The 16,632-nt window shown below is 44.0% G+C and overlaps 2 protein-coding genes across 6 annotated transcripts in view; one reads left to right on the top strand and one right to left on the bottom strand.

Annotated features, from left to right (window-relative positions):
* PTPRN (protein tyrosine phosphatase receptor type N) overlaps positions 1-2,408 on the top strand; it is a 45,029-nt gene extending 42,621 nt beyond the window's left edge. The window contains exons 22-24 of one of the 2 annotated variants that reach the window (XM_087713292.1): positions 706-779; positions 1,428-1,526; positions 2,133-2,408. In XM_087713292.1, coding sequence (XP_087569418.1) covers positions 706-779; positions 1,428-1,499 — 146 coding nt within the window. In that variant the 3' untranslated portion in view covers positions 1,500-1,526; positions 2,133-2,408. Of the gene's footprint in view, positions 1-705; positions 780-1,427 lie in introns of both variants that reach the window. The other variant, XM_087713285.1, reaches the window with a different exon arrangement.
* Positions 2,409-3,586: 1,178 nt separating this feature from the next.
* LOC106546941 (dnaJ homolog subfamily B member 2) overlaps positions 3,587-16,632 on the bottom strand; it is a 33,667-nt gene continuing 20,621 nt past the window's right edge. For 2 of the 4 annotated variants that reach the window (XM_087713313.1, XM_087713318.1), the window contains exons 9-11: positions 12,815-12,885; positions 8,723-8,965; positions 7,098-7,233 (exon numbers count right to left, since the gene is read on the bottom strand). In XM_087713313.1, coding sequence (XP_087569439.1) covers positions 7,199-7,233; positions 8,723-8,965; positions 12,815-12,885 — 349 coding nt within the window. In that variant the 3' untranslated portion in view covers positions 7,098-7,198. Of the gene's footprint in view, positions 4,550-7,046; positions 7,234-8,722; positions 8,966-12,814; positions 12,886-16,632 lie in introns of those variants that run through there. The other 2 variants (XM_087713323.1, XM_087713329.1) reach the window with 2 other exon arrangements.

Below are 16,632 nucleotides of genomic sequence, written 5' to 3'. Positions count from 1 at the left end.
TTCCTTTCATAGCTCGTTTCCCATGATGTTGATTCCTTCCATATTGTTTATTTTCCTTTTCCTCCAACTAATATCTTTTTTTCCACAAGAGGCTAATTCTGTGTAACCGCAAGTTAACTTTCTAAAGATCTTAGAAGGGATCTGTCAAAAGCCTCTCTGCATCTTTCAACTTTTTGCTGTCAAACAAACTTGAGGAAATGAATTCATTCTTTTAGAGATTATGCATACATTTTGTCCAGCAGACAAAATAATGCCCCATTCCATATACTGGATAGCTGCTGTACCCTCTTTACTATCTAGTAGGTATTTATTGATTTATGTAACTGATTATTTACTAATTATTAAATTAAATTTACTATTAAATCAAAGTTACTTACTACCTACTTAGTAAATATATGAAGTTATATATTAGCTGAAGTTCTTGTTACTGTGATTCTTTTTCCCTAGAGTTTATCACGCCAATTCCACAAGAGTGCAAATATAATACTGTACATCGCCCTCATTAAATGATCAGATCCCTTCAAATTATGCTTTGAAGGCCACATCTTTTCTGTCATCTACCCTACATTTGTTTTAACTTTTTCTGTGTCTACTCACATATTTTGAATGTGGGGTTAATGCACAGATACAAATATCCCCAATGCCCCCCCTAGAATATTCCTTATTCACCAATTTCTGATTTTCACCTCTTCACCTCTATCCTAGGTGTGAAGGAGATAGATATTGCAGCCACTTTGGAGCACGTGAGGGACCAGAGACCAGGTGTGGTACAGACTAAGGTACGTCTCAATGCTTCCTTGCTCACAAGAATTCTATGCAGTCCTCTTGATGGAAGAGCTGAGTATTTAAGTGAATGTAGTCCAAGATAACAAATCAATGTCCTGGCTATTTGTAAATATCAAATATTATCTTTAAGTGTATCATACTAGTCTGGGGGAAAAAGGAGGCTCTCAATCAAAAAAAGAAGAGAAAAGGTGCTTTTTCCAAGAGGCAACTGGACTTTCTGGTTTTCCTATGAAAACACATCACTTTTCATCCCAGAAGCTTCTTCAGCTCGGATTGGATGGTGGGGAATGGAAGGTCAGAGCTGAAGAAGCTTCTTGGATGAGAAGCGAAACATCTTCAAAGAAAAACCAGAAAGTCCAGTTGCTTCTTGAAAAAAGCACATTTGGGACAACCATCACCTGGATGACTGAGAATCTCCATAGACATTAAGAGAGAGTGTACTTATGTTTGAAGGGTTCAAACTAAAGTTAAAAAGAAACTGCTTTTTATTTTAGCATAGTTATATAGTTATATTATTAGAGATGGTAGTGCTTCTCCCTTCTAAGAAGGGAGTACAGAAAAGGGAAAAAAAGGGAACCCAAATTCTTGGTACTCTTGACTATGCCCATGCTACTTTATAAACTTGGCTTTTGTGTTCCCAGGACCAGTTTGAATTTGCACTGACAGCCGTGGCAGAGGAAGTGAATGCCATCCTGAAGGCTCTGCCCCAATGAAGCCTCTATTCAGCATAGCCCAACTTGGTGATTCCCCAACCTGACTCTTTGCCTCTGCTGTTGCCGTGTTCTTGCCTGGGGTGTTTTCCCTTTACCATGTGTCATCTCCATGTGGTTCACCATGGCTGCATTTAATTGCCCTGTGGAAATGTTGGCCCCTTGCCTACCTGCCCAATTGGGTCTCATCCATCCAACATTTTATAACCCTCCTCATGCTGCTAAGGCCTATTCCACCCTGGTCTCTCTGGAAGCAGCCCTTGGTGGATAGAAGAGTTGGGTCCCCTTTCTAGACAGCCAGGTCACCTCTAGTATGAGAGGATGTGCCATGGAGCAATACAGGGGCTGCAGTCCAAAGGAGAGTTAGCCCCTCCTTGTGAGATGCATTAAAGACCAGTTTTCTGAAGTGCCTACTTTATGTTTACGGGCATTGGTCAAAGCAAGTAGATTTGCAATGGGAGGGCTGTGGGCCCATTTCTATTTTCTATTCAGTGTCCTGCTTAGCCCTAATGCCCACATGAATGAGTAGAAATGGTAATGCCTTAGCAGAAGCTAGGTTACGTCTATTGCCAGTTTTCATCCTCCTTCCATTCTTCTCTCTCTAAATTTTACCGCCTGATCCTGTGCCCACAGCAGGAGAAGAACCTAACACTGCTTCTGCGCTCATTGTTGTCCCATTGTTGTCGTCCTTCTCCGTTTCCTGCAGGCCTGGAGCCAAGCCTAGTCACGGCCATTTGCTCCCTTCCCTAAATGGAGGAAGGGAACATCAAGGGAGATGGCCCACAGCTGCTAATTGCTGTGTTGTCTCCCTACTTTCTCCTGGGTGTTACTTATCACAAAGAGACATTTCTAGAGAATCTAATTTTGTATTTGATGTGAATAAAGGTTTTGTGTCGCGTTTGTGCAGCTGCAGCCCAGCCTCCCCATCTTGTGTATAACCAGGCAGGAAAATGCATTGTCTCCTCATGCCAAAAGCTTTATAGATAACAACTCAGAGTGTCAGGTATTTTCCTGGAGGTAGAAGAATTAGCTCCAAAGGGATGGCATGTAAAGAAGTCAGTGACTTGCCCACGTGGTGTCAAATGGTACAGTGCTATCCCAATCCTTGTTATGTGTGCGCCTGGCAACGGGGGTGGGCATATGTACAAACACATATCTAATTTTGAAATTCTTAAAAATACAATATTTCCTGCCTTTCTGTCTGCTGCCCCTTCACACGCAGAAGGAACACCAAGTAGGTTCTGTCTATGCCTAAGCCTTTTCTGCTCACACTTTATCCCATCTAAGCACTAACCTTGCTATCTTTTCCTGCCTCCTTGGCTTGATTCCCCACACCCCTGAAATACATAGTCAGGGACACCCATGATCTGAATAGTCATCTTGCGTCTACAGGAAAAAGTGCACCACCGTTTCAAGTAGATCCAATGAGAAAGTTGTTAACAAACCCATCGCCACCACCCCATATGCAACCATAGGATTATAACCTTGGGGAAGATACCTGTAGGGAGGAATCTGGGTGGGCGGGTGGGAGATGGCGGATGGCCTTTTGTGAAATAGGTGGATTGGCTCTGACCCTTAACTGCCAGGCTCCCTTCGAGCCCTTTTTTGCCATAGCAAGCCATGTGTTTCAAGGATACCACTTTGTTTTATGAGCATTCTGGATATTATCAGTTGATTTTTAAAAATATATATATTTAAGCTATTTCATATATTTTCACAAGTTAATTCCTCCACCTAGTTGTATTCTTTAACTATGAAGCTGTAAGTAGCTCTTAAAGTGTATCTAAAGGTAAGTGTATAGGAGAAAATAACCTTAAAACACCATGGAAGCAATCTTTTAAAGTACTCCAACCCAGGTTTGATTTTATCTTCTGTTAAGAGGATAATAAATTAGAGGAGGTTTAAAAAAAAGGCCTAAATACTACTGCAATTTGATGAAATACTATGCTCATCCTGTGTGGAAGCAGGCAGGACACCAAATGGGAGAAATTGTTCTTTGAATTACCTGTCGTTTATAGCCTTTTTATCGAATTCCAGAAAGGGCAAAATAATTCCTCCCTAACCTCTTTGCAAACATTTTTGAGACAGCATTAATTGCAAATAAGTTTATTGATAAATGTCGTCCATTTTATACCAGGCCAGCACTCTGCATTACAAAAGAGATCAGATCCACTCCAAGTTACAGACATGTTGAACGGGGTTGTGTTATCTGTAGCCATTATTTCATGAGAATTTTGCTTAAAAGGGCCGGAGGGGGGGTGGGGGCAGGATGAGCCACAGACCTAGCCCTTTCCTTGCTACCAAGAGAGTCCGAATTCCTCTCTTTGCAGTGACTGGTTTGGAAGAGTCCTTGCTGCTCTAAGGGAGAAACTTGATGTCCGGCCCCCGGCTTTAGAGCAGCATTGCCATGTGCTGGGACTGCAACTCCCACAGTTCTCTCATAGCAGGGCCATCGTGCTAGCTAGGAATTCTGGGAGTTCAGTTATCATTCGGTATATGATTGCGGGTTAGGGAAGGTGCTAAGGCTGCCTTTTGCACAACATGAGAGTCTACCCTGGTGCTCGAACAAAACTTTGTTTGTTCCCATTCATGTGACTCTCCAAACACAAATGGTGTTTGTCTTGAAATCCGTGTTTCCCTGGGCAGCTGAAGATGATGCTGCAGCCCATGCCTATGAAGAGTTTCTGGCTTTCTCGACCCACCACTGCCTCTCTGGACAGACCATTTAAGACTACCCACCGCTCTTCAGCCAGGCACTCTTAAGAGGGCAATGAGCACCAGTGAAGAGGGCTCACAAGTATAAAAGGCCTTGGCTCTATGGAGCAGCAAGATAGCTACTTCTACAGCAAACAGGCTGTAGCCTGCCTGAGTCAGTGAGTGCTACATGTTACGCAGCAGAAAGAACGAAGGGGGGAAAAACACACTCGGCACTTGCCAGTCCCCCCCGCAGATTCAGGGAGAGAACAGAAAGTGAAGTCCAGGCCTGAGCAGCCTTCAACGAGAGCGAATGCTGGAAAGGCAATCCCCATGGCTCTTCCAGACTCAGAACACACCTGGGGAAAGAAGCAAGGAGACAGCAGGAGGGGAAGGGAGAGAAAAATACAGATACCAAGTGAATTAGACGACAGTGAAAAGTGGGCAGCAGCCGGCAGTGTCTTAGCTATGACATATTCCCCAAAGAAAGGGAGGGCGAGTACTTTAGCATCAAGGCAGTTGTTGCAAACCCCTGAGATCATGCAAGAACCACTCTGTTTCAACCTTGGTGTGGCAAGGGAAGAATGCATTGGAGCATGCAAAATAAGGAACGTGAGCCCCAGAAGAGTTGCTATTAATGAACTACTTGTGGTAAAGAAGATTCCCACCTCTTTCTAGTAACCCTTGTTTCTTATTGATCATAATATTTGTTCCACCAAGACACTATTGCAAAGGGAGTGGGGGTGGGTGGAAAGAAGACAGCAAGGACGCCTCCTATTTAACATCTACATGAAGCCGCTGGGTGAGATCATACGCCGGCACGGGATTAAGTACCACCAATACGCGGACGATACGCAGTTGTATCTGTCCGCCCCGTGCCAACTCAGCGAAGCAGTAGAAGTGATGTGCCAGTGCCTGGAGGCTGTTAGGGTCTGGATGGGAGCAAACAAGTTGGCACTCACTCCAGATAAGACCGAGTGGCTTCTGATGTTCCCTCCCAAAGATTGGCCAATTATTCCATCTCTCAGGCTGGGGGGTGAAATTATATGCCCCTCAGAGAGAGTCCGCAATTTGGGGGGAGTCCTGGATCCCCAGCTGACTTTAGAACACCATTTGTCGGCTGTGACCAGGGGGACCTTTGCCCAGGTTCATCTGGTGCACCAATTGCAACCCTACCTGGATTGGGAGGCCCTTCAGACAGTCACTCACGCCCTTGTGACCTCAAGACTGGATTACTGTAACGCGCTCTACATGGGGCTGCCCTTGAAGAGTGTTCAAAGACTTCAGTTAGTCCAGAACGCAGCCACGCGAGCGATTGTGGGTGCACCCAGGTACACCCACGTCACACCTATCCTCCGCGAGCTGCACTGGCTACCCATTAGTCTCCGGACCCGCTTCAAGGTGCTGGTCGTTACCTATAAAGCCCTACATGTCATCAGACCTGGGTACCTGAGAGACCGCCTCCTGCCGATTACCTCCCATAGACTGATTAGATCTCACAGGTTAGGTCTCCTCCGGATTCCATCTGCCAGCCAATGTCGGCTGGCGACTCCCCGGGGGAGAGCCTTCTCTGTTGCAGCTCCAGCCCTCTGGAATGACCTCCCTGTGGAGATCCGGACCCTTACTACCCTCCCGGCCTTCCGCAAAGCCACCAAGTCCTGGCTGCTCCAGCAGGCCGGGGGGCTTGTGAAACATCCAGCCCCACGGAAACTGTGAATGTTGCGTTTTTTTTAAAGTGTTGTCTTTGTCTATTTATCCCCCCTTCCCTTGTCTACTGTGAGCCGCCCAGAGTCCTTTGGGAGTGGGCAGCATACAAGACAAATAAACTAAACTAACTAAACTAAGGCCTCCAAATTCTGCAAATTGGCTTTCTCCAAATGAAGAAGAAAATTAGAGATGCAGTTTACATTTAGATGCAAAATAGAGATAAGAGCTTTTGTGGAGAGGAGCCTTGTAATGAGCGTACCAGTGAAATACATTCACTCCACCTCACCCATATTGATCTACTGCCTTTGCATAGCGCTCACAATTTGCCTGCACACTTGCGCGCACACACACACACCACCTACTCACTATTCATCTCAAGCTTCCCTCCCTCCCCACCCACCCAATCTTGGCTATATAATTTAGTAATGCCATTATTGACATTTTGGAAGAGGTGTCAAAAATCTTCCCCAATTTACAGCAAATGTCTTCACTTGCTAAATCCTGATTTACTTTCTGTGCATCCGTGGATGGTATCAGCAACATTTAATGAAATGTTTATTTTGCCTGCACTTTGCTACCCTCGTACATTCTAGTCTTGCCTTCATATAATACTGTCTGGATTTTGTGAATTGGCCTAACATAGGAAAGGATAACCCAGCCAATAGATCCCTCATGAACACTTTTTTCTTTCTCTGTCATCCTCCCCCAATCTCTTGCCTCTTGGTCAGGGTGGAAAGCAAAGAAAATAGGAACGCAAGCATAGGGTAATTACACAGAAACAAGCAAGTTAAATGGCAGGCTGAGGCCCATCAATCAAAAAGACCAGGGTTGTGTATATTATATTTTCCCCAAGAAAATACATGTATCTGCAACCAGAATAATACATATAGTTGTAAATGTTCTTTGTTCTTGCCTTTACAAGGCATTTTTCAAAATAAACTTTAAAATCATAAATGGAGGTAAATAAAACAAAAGTGGAAGGAAAGCTGATAGAGGTACTGCAATTTGGATTTTTCTTTAAATGTTTTGAGAGGAATGGATCATCTTGGCCTTTGTGGATAGTCAAAGCCAAGAGTATTAGAAATATACACAGCCCTGCTGATGAATGCTGTTTCAACTGATCAGCTAAAATAAACATTTGAGGGTTACCTGCAGGGAGGCAGCATGGAGGGGTGTCAGACAGAATATGCCTGTCCTTCAGGGTCTGTGGCATGGGAAGCACGGAAGGGAGGGATGGGCAGGTGAGCAGACAAGCGGCAGCAGCAGTAGAGAAAGAAAGAGGGCACCAACAAGTTACATTCCTACATCAAGCATCCACCGAAGCCTTTTCCAGGGCCTGCCACCAAGGGTAGACAAAAGGAAAGAGAAAGGCAAAGGACTGCAAACCCACCAGATCCCATGCCCTCACCCCCCGCAACCCTGACCCTTAGGCAGAAGAACACCGGAGGAGGAGGGGGCAGGGAAAGGAAACCCACAAGCAATAGTTATAGTGAGTGAGTGGTGTCTAGGAAAAAGTGCCATGCCAATAAATAAAAAGATGTAGTACAGCCTCTTCAACTAGTGATTTGATTTGAAGACCACAATTTGAGGACAAGGGTTGTGTAAGCAGTGTAATTATCTATGATTCCTTGCCCCCCGTACAGATAAAATATGGGACTGTGACCCACAATAGGAGATACCAGTAACGAATGGATCTGCATGGCAAATTTCTTGCTTTGGTTCCCCCCCACCTTTTCGGTCGTTCACGACAAAACATTCACAAACTGGGCTATTGGAAGACTGAAAACTGTCCATAGAGAACAGCTGCTCTGATTTCATAACATCCTGGACCGTCTTTGAAGCAAAATCCTGTTGAGTTTTTAATCTCCACTATACTGTACATTACAACTCTGCACAATATGCTTAACTTGATGAGAAATTTAATCCATTTTTAGGATTCACATAATGAGCTAGTGAAATGTGCTGGGCTCACACATAACACACTTTAAAAAAACCACAATTAGAATTAATCGAGTCTATTGTATGCTACTGCAGCCACTAGGTCCTTAACTGATCTGGTTAAGCATTTTGTGCAAAGATAATCAGACAGTTATTAGCTAAGGAAGGCACAGTGTTGGTAGTAAAAGGCCCCAACCCCTAGAATCATCCTCATATAGGACGGGCCCAAACTGAGTCACTTCCACCAAATATTTTTTTAAATCCCTGGGTTTTAAATATCACATTTTCTTCTCATATTACCCAAGGCTCAACTAATCAAGGTAATCAAGGAGCAGCAGCCAATAACAATTCCCCAGGACAATCTCTCTGGTACAGCAGGCCACACAGTCAGACCATGCAGTTAAGCCATGCAATAAAACAGCAAAATAGAGGGTGCAACCTGAATTTGTACAAGGAACCAGGGCTCTATAGCCCAGGAGATGCCGAGACAATCCCACCCACCCCCTTCGTGCCAAATTACACATACCAAGTTACAGAATCTGCTCCTGCCCTTTACTTGGTGGTACCAGCTCAATGACTGGATGGACTTGCAGGCTATCCTCTTAGTAACCAATCAGAGCCATCCTCAAGGTCCCACCCTCCATTGGCCAAGGTCCGGAACGTACCAGCCAATGAAACACAGTCTTGGTGGGCTCACAGGAGGTTGCACTGAGTGTCCTTCTTCTTCTTAGGTGAAGGGTCTCTGGTTTTACCCCTCCCCTTTCCCTCCCCTCCCTGGGACGCTGCTGGGTTTTTGGATGGGCCACCCGCTTGGCTGTCCATGACAAGATTCCCTTGTGGCAAGTGTGGCTTTCCTTTGGATTGCTTTTTCGTGGGGCTTCTCGCACCTGCTCTGTGTTGGCTCTTGGCCTCCATCTCAGATAGGCTATAGGCCATAGCAAGCTGAAGATCCTCGTCCTCATCATCGCTGTCTGTGTACAGGATCACTGGGGAGGAGCTCGGGGATGGGCGCTTGGGTGCTGGGCGTTGAGGTGATGTCACTGGAGGAGATGCTGCTGGCCCGTGGTTTGGTAGCGCTTGCTGCTCACGCCGGCTCAGTTCCAAGCCTAATGCCAAGTCATCTGGGATCCCTGCAAGGAGCATGTTTCAGCCAATAGCTGGGAAGTAATCCTCCAGTATCCCTTCCCCTCACCCCCTCCAGCATATATGACTGCATATGTGCATACACCCACCTTGACACAGCATTAACCAGAAAGTAAGCAGCCCAGGAAACCTTTGCTGGATTACAATGCCTGAAATTCCCCAGCAAGTATAGCTATGTGAGGTGATGTATGTTGACATCCAATCTGTCAGACCCCAGATTTCTGCAGGTAGCAGGCAGGCTTGGATTATATGATCTGCAGAATCAGCTGTGGCAGCTGTATGGGTCAGAGGCAGGTTGCTCCCGATTCGGCTGAACTGGCAGTGGAATTCAGGCCTGGGTTGCAGAACCAGCAGCAACCCAGGCCTGCCACGCCCCCAAACCAGTTCCCTCGCCACCACCATTTTGGTTTTTAGTAACTGCATTTGCGCAGTTCACTGAAAACTGTTCTGCGCATGCACGAAAAACAATTTACATTGAACAGCGCACATGCACACACATTGTGCATGGATTGTGAATGGGTAGTAAAACTGGCAGCAACACCCACCCACCCCCAGTACAGGTGGCTACTCAGGTAGTTTCCCAGCACACGTGCTATGCTCCCCAGGTGTCCTCTAGCACACAGTCCCAAATTCATAGGCAAAAAGTTTGATCTAGTGCAGGGGTGTCAAACTCCCAGCCCGCAGGCCACATGCGTCACGCAGTGGCCATGGCCACGCCCAGTTTAGCAAAGGGAGAAAAAGTTGTGATACATCACATGATGCTGCCATGATGACAGGAGTTTGACACCTCTGATCTAGCAGTTAAGGCACCAGGCTAGACAGCAAGAGACACTGGGTTGAAGTCCTGCCTTAACCATGAAACCAGCTGAGTGACTTTGGCCCAGCCATTCTCTCTTTCTCTCAACCCAACTCATCTCACAGGGTTGTTGTCGGGAAAATAGAAGCTGGATGTGATATTGAGTTATACTGTACATAAAAATAAAAAAGGCAGGGTTATAAATAAACAAATAAAAAGGACTGATTTTAGAGGGGGCTACTATAAGGGGCAAAACAGGCACATTAACTTAAAAGTTTTATGCATGCTTTTTGCCCCATGCAAATTATCCCAAAAGACCAATTCCAGTCCTGCTCACTTTGGTGATGTGGTGGCTGTTCCCCCAGGCATTTGGGCCAATCAAGAGGTTAGGTTTGCTATTTCAAATCATATGATTTATGTGTACTTAACTACTTAAGTACACATATGTGTACTTATTTAGTACTTAACTACTATATGGATTAATAATTAATAATGGAAAACTATTTTTGGAACTTTGGATGATTGGTGACATTATGGTCAATTGAAAATATGAATGTATATTATAAATTAATGGGAATTCTTTGTTCTAATCTCCGCTTTTTCTCCTTGGAGATAGGTGATACTATAATACTTTAAAGACTCACTGTTATTCGATAGATAATTATGAATTCAAGGAAATAAGGATTGTTACAAATGAAAGAATATTAATGGTAATTTGAACACATAATGCTCAATGACAGCAAAATATTCAGTTATGTTTAATGCAAAACCAGCGATGTTATTCTTAATCTTAAGAATTGGGGGTGGAGCCTGGATGCCGTAACGAGATGACGTGCAATCTCAAAGCTCTGAGATCGCACTTGATACTTTTATTGCTGGGGGGTTCTAACGGACCTAAATCATCCCGAAGAGATGGTGAACAGGAAAATTACATCTTGCTGATCTCGGGGATATCGCAAAATCTCCAAGAGAAGCAGGTTTAAAGTCTTCGTCTGGCAGTAAAAATTCCAGTCTTTTAAGGCTGACAAAGTCAGGGCAATTTGAAGGAAAAAGTTTTTTAGCTGGTAAGAAAATTTTATTGTTTAAAGAAAAATGGACTGCCTAAAATTTTTTAAAACTAATTTAAATTAAAGAACAGAAGAACTTAGCGGCGATTTTGATCTTTCTAATGGTTTTGGACAGTGGTTATCTTACTTTTTAAATGTTGTTCACATGGATTGATTCTAAGTAAACCTTTTCAAACGGATAGATTACTCAAACATTTCTTCTGACTCTGTAAACTGGCTGTAAGCTAATTGACTACAATTAGACTGTTTACATCCTGACACTTTTATTGCTTGGCTGTTCTGGCTTAAGATCTGATAAGATTGTACAGCTGTTCCCTTTGTGGTCTGCTTTCCCTTGTGAATGTTTCAGAGCTTTTAAGAAAAAATACAACTGCGTATAAACATGGCGTCTCTTCAAGCGTCTTTCCAGACGATATTTTCAGCTTTGAAGAGGGTGTTTGATACAGAGGACAGAATTCAGAGAAAATTGGATTATTTGGTGTTTTTGGCAACAAAGTGTGAGGAAAAAACTGAGGATGTTTATAAGATGGAAATTCAAAAAATTGAAATGGAAAACGGAGATAAAGAATTTGAGCTTGTTGATATTCGTGACAATTGGTTTATTTCTGAGGGAGAAAAAAATGGAATATTTGAAGAGGAATTAAATGGAGAGAAAATTTACTTCAAAGGACAGGGCATAGAAGGAGAAGAAAATATCAAAGAATTTTGGGACTATAAAATACTATTTGTAAAATATTTGATATCACTGCTGAGAATCAAAGACAAGCTGATAAAGGAAACAAAAAGAGGGCGTCAACATTATATGAGAGATACCACTAACAAGAAGGTGCAAAGATTTCTTCGTATGGACTCGTTCAAAAAGATGTTTGGAGAATTGGATCCACAAATGGCAGCAGATATAAAACTGTTCTGTTATTGGAGAGATACAGGTTGATAGATGGAAGAGTATAATTCAAAATTAGCTAAACTTAGTTAAATCCATTGGTAATAGGTATAGTTAAATAAAAATTGATAATGATAGTAATGTATACAATGTTGAGCTGTTATGATAAGTAATAATTGGATATGAGAAGGGAAGGTTAGACATATTTTTGGACTATATATAAAGATTATTAATAATAATAATTATAATAAAAAACAAAACTATATACAGTCAAATTTTATCTAATGGGGGAAATGCTATGATATAGGATACAGTTAAATAAAGAAAGGATAATGATAATAAATTATATACATGGAGGATTAGAAAACTTTGGTATTAAATATTATGGATGTTTAGCTAAAACAGGATATGAGGACTTAATGTTAATGGAGGATTTTATAAATAAGTAAATGAAATGCCAGCATGTGGTTATGGATTGAATCTTGGTTACTTAAGGATGAAGGATGTTTAAATAACTGTAGTCAAATAAAAGTGGAGGTATGATGATGTCAATATAGTAAATATTTGAGTTAAGATATTTGAATTAATATGAATTATATTTGATGACGGTGGAAGAGATGCACAAAAGCTTTTTATAACCAGCTGATATACTTTTTACAATATATGTTTGTTTTGAAAATAAATAAATAAATAAATAATTTTTTTTAAAAAAGAATTGATGCACAAAAACTTGTAACCAAACGACATGCTTGATGAAATGGAGGAAAGTTGTTTTTTTCTTGCTTTGTTTTGTATGTGTTGTTTTGTTTAAAAAGAATAAATATATATATATTTTTAAAAAAGAGGTTAAGTTTGCTGAGCCAGCTATTTGTTTTAATGCAAGTTGTTTATAAGTTCAGACATTTATTATTGGGGTTGTTTTATTTTAACTTTCTACACAGCCCAGAATCACTGCTGTGATATGGGTAGTCATGGAAACCTTTTAAATATATCCATCAACACTCTGTTACCCAGGAGGCCAAAAATATTCTGCACTTCTATAAAGAAGTTATTAAGGTATTCCGAGTTCTCTTCCTCCTAAGCTACTCACCATTAATCTGGATGGATTTCAGCTCTCCATCTTCTTCCACTTCTACCCTCTCTTGTCCATTTTCAATGATCCTAATAAAAAAGAGAAAGGTTAAAATCGGACATTATTTTATGGGACAGCATATCTGCTTACTTTGAGTCCATGTAATAAATAAAACCAACTCAGCGTGGCTCAAAGCTGGTTGTTGTGCAATCTTCATGAAGTAACTTCATTTGTAATGATTAAACTAGTAAAGAGTAAAACTGGTAATAAAGTTAAATAAAATGCATCTGTGTCACTGCAATTGAATGGACTCTCAGCAGCTTACACAGAAAAAAACATGCAAGGTATCCAATATAAAAATAAAAGCGCAATAGATCTTGATTTACCAATCATTCAAAGGGATTACTCCTTTCTCTCTGCTCAGATTAAAGAAGCAACTCTAACACTAGTGGCACAGCATACCATTGAAACCCTACAACAGGGGTGCCAAATCTGCATCGTCACGTGACATATCGGGGCTTTTTTCCTCCTTCGCTAAACCGGGCATGGGCGTGGTCAGCATGTGACGCATCCTGCTTGTGGGCTGCAGGTTTGACAGCTCCGCCCCTCAAGATTCAAAAACTTCTAATTGTTGGTTAAAAATGTGATCAATGCCAAAACACTGGAAAATAGTTTCTTTGTTGCTTTGTAATGCTAGCTACTAGGGTCAATTTCCTTAATTGAAAAACTCAGAAGCTTAGAATGCCGTGTAATCATTTGTACACTTACCTCCTGCTTTCTGATCTAATGAGCCCTACAGTGGTTATTGAAAAAGGAGGTGGAAAACCCAATAATGCCATAAGAAAAGGTTGGCGGGGCAGAAAATCTGTCATGTCAGCATTCAGAAGCACACCTGAACTGTAAATGTAATGGTTTTTTTTTCAAGAGCAATTGCAGCCCAATACAAAACGGAATTCCAAGGCACCGTGTGGAAACTGTTACAGCACATCACACTTGTGTTAGAGACATGCAGTATTCAGATCTAAAACAGGACAAGGGTCTCAACTCAAGTGCACTTCTTCCTGAGCCCATGTAGCTGTGTTTTGAGCATGGCTCCTTTATGGAGCAACTCACAGGAGCAGACCATTCCACATCCAAACACTTGGTATGTTGAATTTGAATGCTGCACACCTCTAAGTAAACATTATATATAAATGGATGCACCTACGAAAGAAGCTCTGCGCAATTCAGGTCTCCCATCATTTTTCTTGTTTCTCCATTCCCTACACTCCATAAGGTTTAATTGCCAAAATATTGGCATTAAAAAAGTAAAATATTTGCAGGACAGCCCTTGCTCAAGGCAATTGTCCCACCCAACTCTGAAATACAGCTATATCCCAGTATCTAACAGGATTGGGCTAGATAGATATTGGTGCAAATCAATATGTACAGTATGACCTGATCAGGAGTGGGTTCTAGACGGCGTTATTGCAAGTTATCTTGTGGGCACACTTCATGTGCACATGCGCTAGATGTATGCTACATGCGCATGCACAATTCAATAGAAATTGTTCTGCGCGCAGAAATCAAAATCAAGATGCAACTGCCGGGGAACCAGTTTGGAGGTGTGACCAGCCTGGGTCACTGCCGGTTACCCAGGCCGCCATGCCACTACCGGTTCAGCCGAACCGGACCGAACCAGTAGAAACCCACTACTGGACCTGATTTCAGAATATTCATGAACTGGAATAAGACATAGCAACAGGTCAGCCATTGGGGACTGGCTGGAACAGGACATGGCTGGAACAAGGTCAACCAGTGTATAGGCCAGGCAATGGGAACTATTTGGTGATTGAAAGCCATGCCAGATGGCTTGGTGCTTGGGTGTGGCTTAGACCAACTGTTCTGTACTAAAACTGCAAGTCTGTGCTGAGAAACAAAACTAAACTGGCCTGCTCTCTGAACTGAAACTGTTTTCTCCTTTGCTTGTTGGTATTGTATATTTACTTACCAGGGGTGGGTACTAGCCGGTGTTATTGCCGGTTCGCTCATGGCCACGTTTCATGCGCATGCGCAGTTTAATAGAAATTGTTCTGCGCATGCACAGAACCCAAAGACAAGATGGGAACTGGGGAACTGGTTTGGAGGCGTGGCCAGCCTGGGTTGCTGCTGGTTCTGCGATCCAGGCCAGCATGCCACTACTGGTTCGGCCAAACGGGGCCAAACCGGTAAGAACCCACCAAAGTTACTTATGTGTTATATTATATATAAAGAGAAGTTAATGAATACAGTTGAATCAGTTATCTGTGTGTGCTTTCTGGATTTGATTTCTGCAACAAACTCTGATACCTGAATGCCATACTGCACTAAACCATAGTTTGTTTCCGAAGTGAGGCGTGGGAGGAGTAACACATGGGTATTAACCCAGCCCTTTTGCCCTGGAGATTGAGATAAATCTTGAGGCCACACCTCCGTTCCTCCTTCTGACCTCCCAGATTAACCTCAGTCTCCAGCCCAGAAGGAGTGTTTTTCCTGACTTTCCCTCACTTTGAAGACTAAGGGTTTTTCCAGGAATTTTTTTTTTCAGGAGTGTTCAGCCTTTTTTACTAATCCTTCAGGATTCTACAGGCTCCAAGAGTCTTTTTTACAGATTTTTTAGCAAGATTACTGAAGATCGTCCCACCCCTCCTTGGTGTGCTCAGCATTGCTAGCAAGCCGCGCCGCTGGCTAGCGTGATCCCAAGCAACCGGATGGTTGCATAAGCGGGAAAAAGGCCCCGCAAAGCATTTGGAGACTCCACGCACGCAGGAGGCCATCAAAGGACCGGGGAGCCGGCAGATTCCTCCCCAACGCTCCCAAGCTTCAGGGATTTGGGTCGCAGATCAGCAGCCGCCATCTTGGTCCTCCGCCATCTTAGGAGCACGTGAGTGAGCGCGTGACCGGTGTTCCTTCTATGGACGCCGAAAGCGCTGAGAACACCGCTGAAGCCAGAAGAGGCTTCGAAGGCCCCAGTCCACTGGCTCTCTGGGGAGCACCCAATCCAAGCGGTGCGCCGGCATTCGGGCCGCAGATCAGCAGCAGGGAACGCTGTAGAGCAAAGCCCAGCAGCCAATACGCTTTCTGAGCGAAGCCGGCCAGAAGAAGGGAGGCGGTGAGCAGCGTAACCGTGAGTACAATGGCGGAGGCGGCAAGGAACAGGGGTGCCAGGCCCAGAGCACAGGTAGATTCCGATCCGGACGAGGGGACCTCCAGGAGGGCTCCCCCAGTCACCAGAGGGAGGTCCCCCGCCAAGAGAGACACCCCCAGGCCCCATAAGAAGGGAATTTTTGAGAAGGAAGTTCGGATCACCAGGGCCTCCGCTAGAAGGTTCAGGGCCACCATCAGCCCTTCCCCTTCCAGATCTCGCTCCCCCCGCAGGCTTCCGGCCCTGGAAGAGACCCATGTGGCATCCCCAGATTCCTCTAGGGGCTGAGGCAGAGGGCACAGCTCCCTATCACCCCCCCTCTCGCCTGCACATCCATCCGAGGCGAGGAGCAACCCCTTTGGGCGCAGGGCACCCAGTCCAGCCAGGCAGCTGTTGGCACTGCAATCCCCTGAACCCAGGGATTATCTGCAGCCCCCAGAGTTCCAGCCTTCCCTGCCTGAGCTTCCTACAAGCTTCCAGGAGGTGTTAGCCAGAGCCATAGCCCAGGGGATTGCTTCTGGGATGAAACACCAGCCCCAGAACTCCAGGAGTGGGTCTGCCCAGGACCAGGTCAGGGGTCACCAGGATTGCTCCAGGGCCTCTGTTTCCAGAGGGCCCAGGTCTCCCTCCCCCTCCACTGCCAATGAGGCCTCGGAGTTAGAGGAGGGTGAGT

This window comes from Thamnophis sirtalis, unplaced genomic scaffold (genome assembly GCF_051295495.1).
Source record: "Thamnophis sirtalis isolate CommonGarterSnake01/CBP01778 unplaced genomic scaffold, rThaSir2_p1.2 scaffold_1, whole genome shotgun sequence".
NCBI classification, from domain to species: Eukaryota; Metazoa; Chordata; class Lepidosauria; order Squamata; family Natricidae; genus Thamnophis; species Thamnophis sirtalis.
Note: the sequence above shows the minus strand (reverse complement) of the source record. Positions and strands in the feature narration are given on the sequence as shown.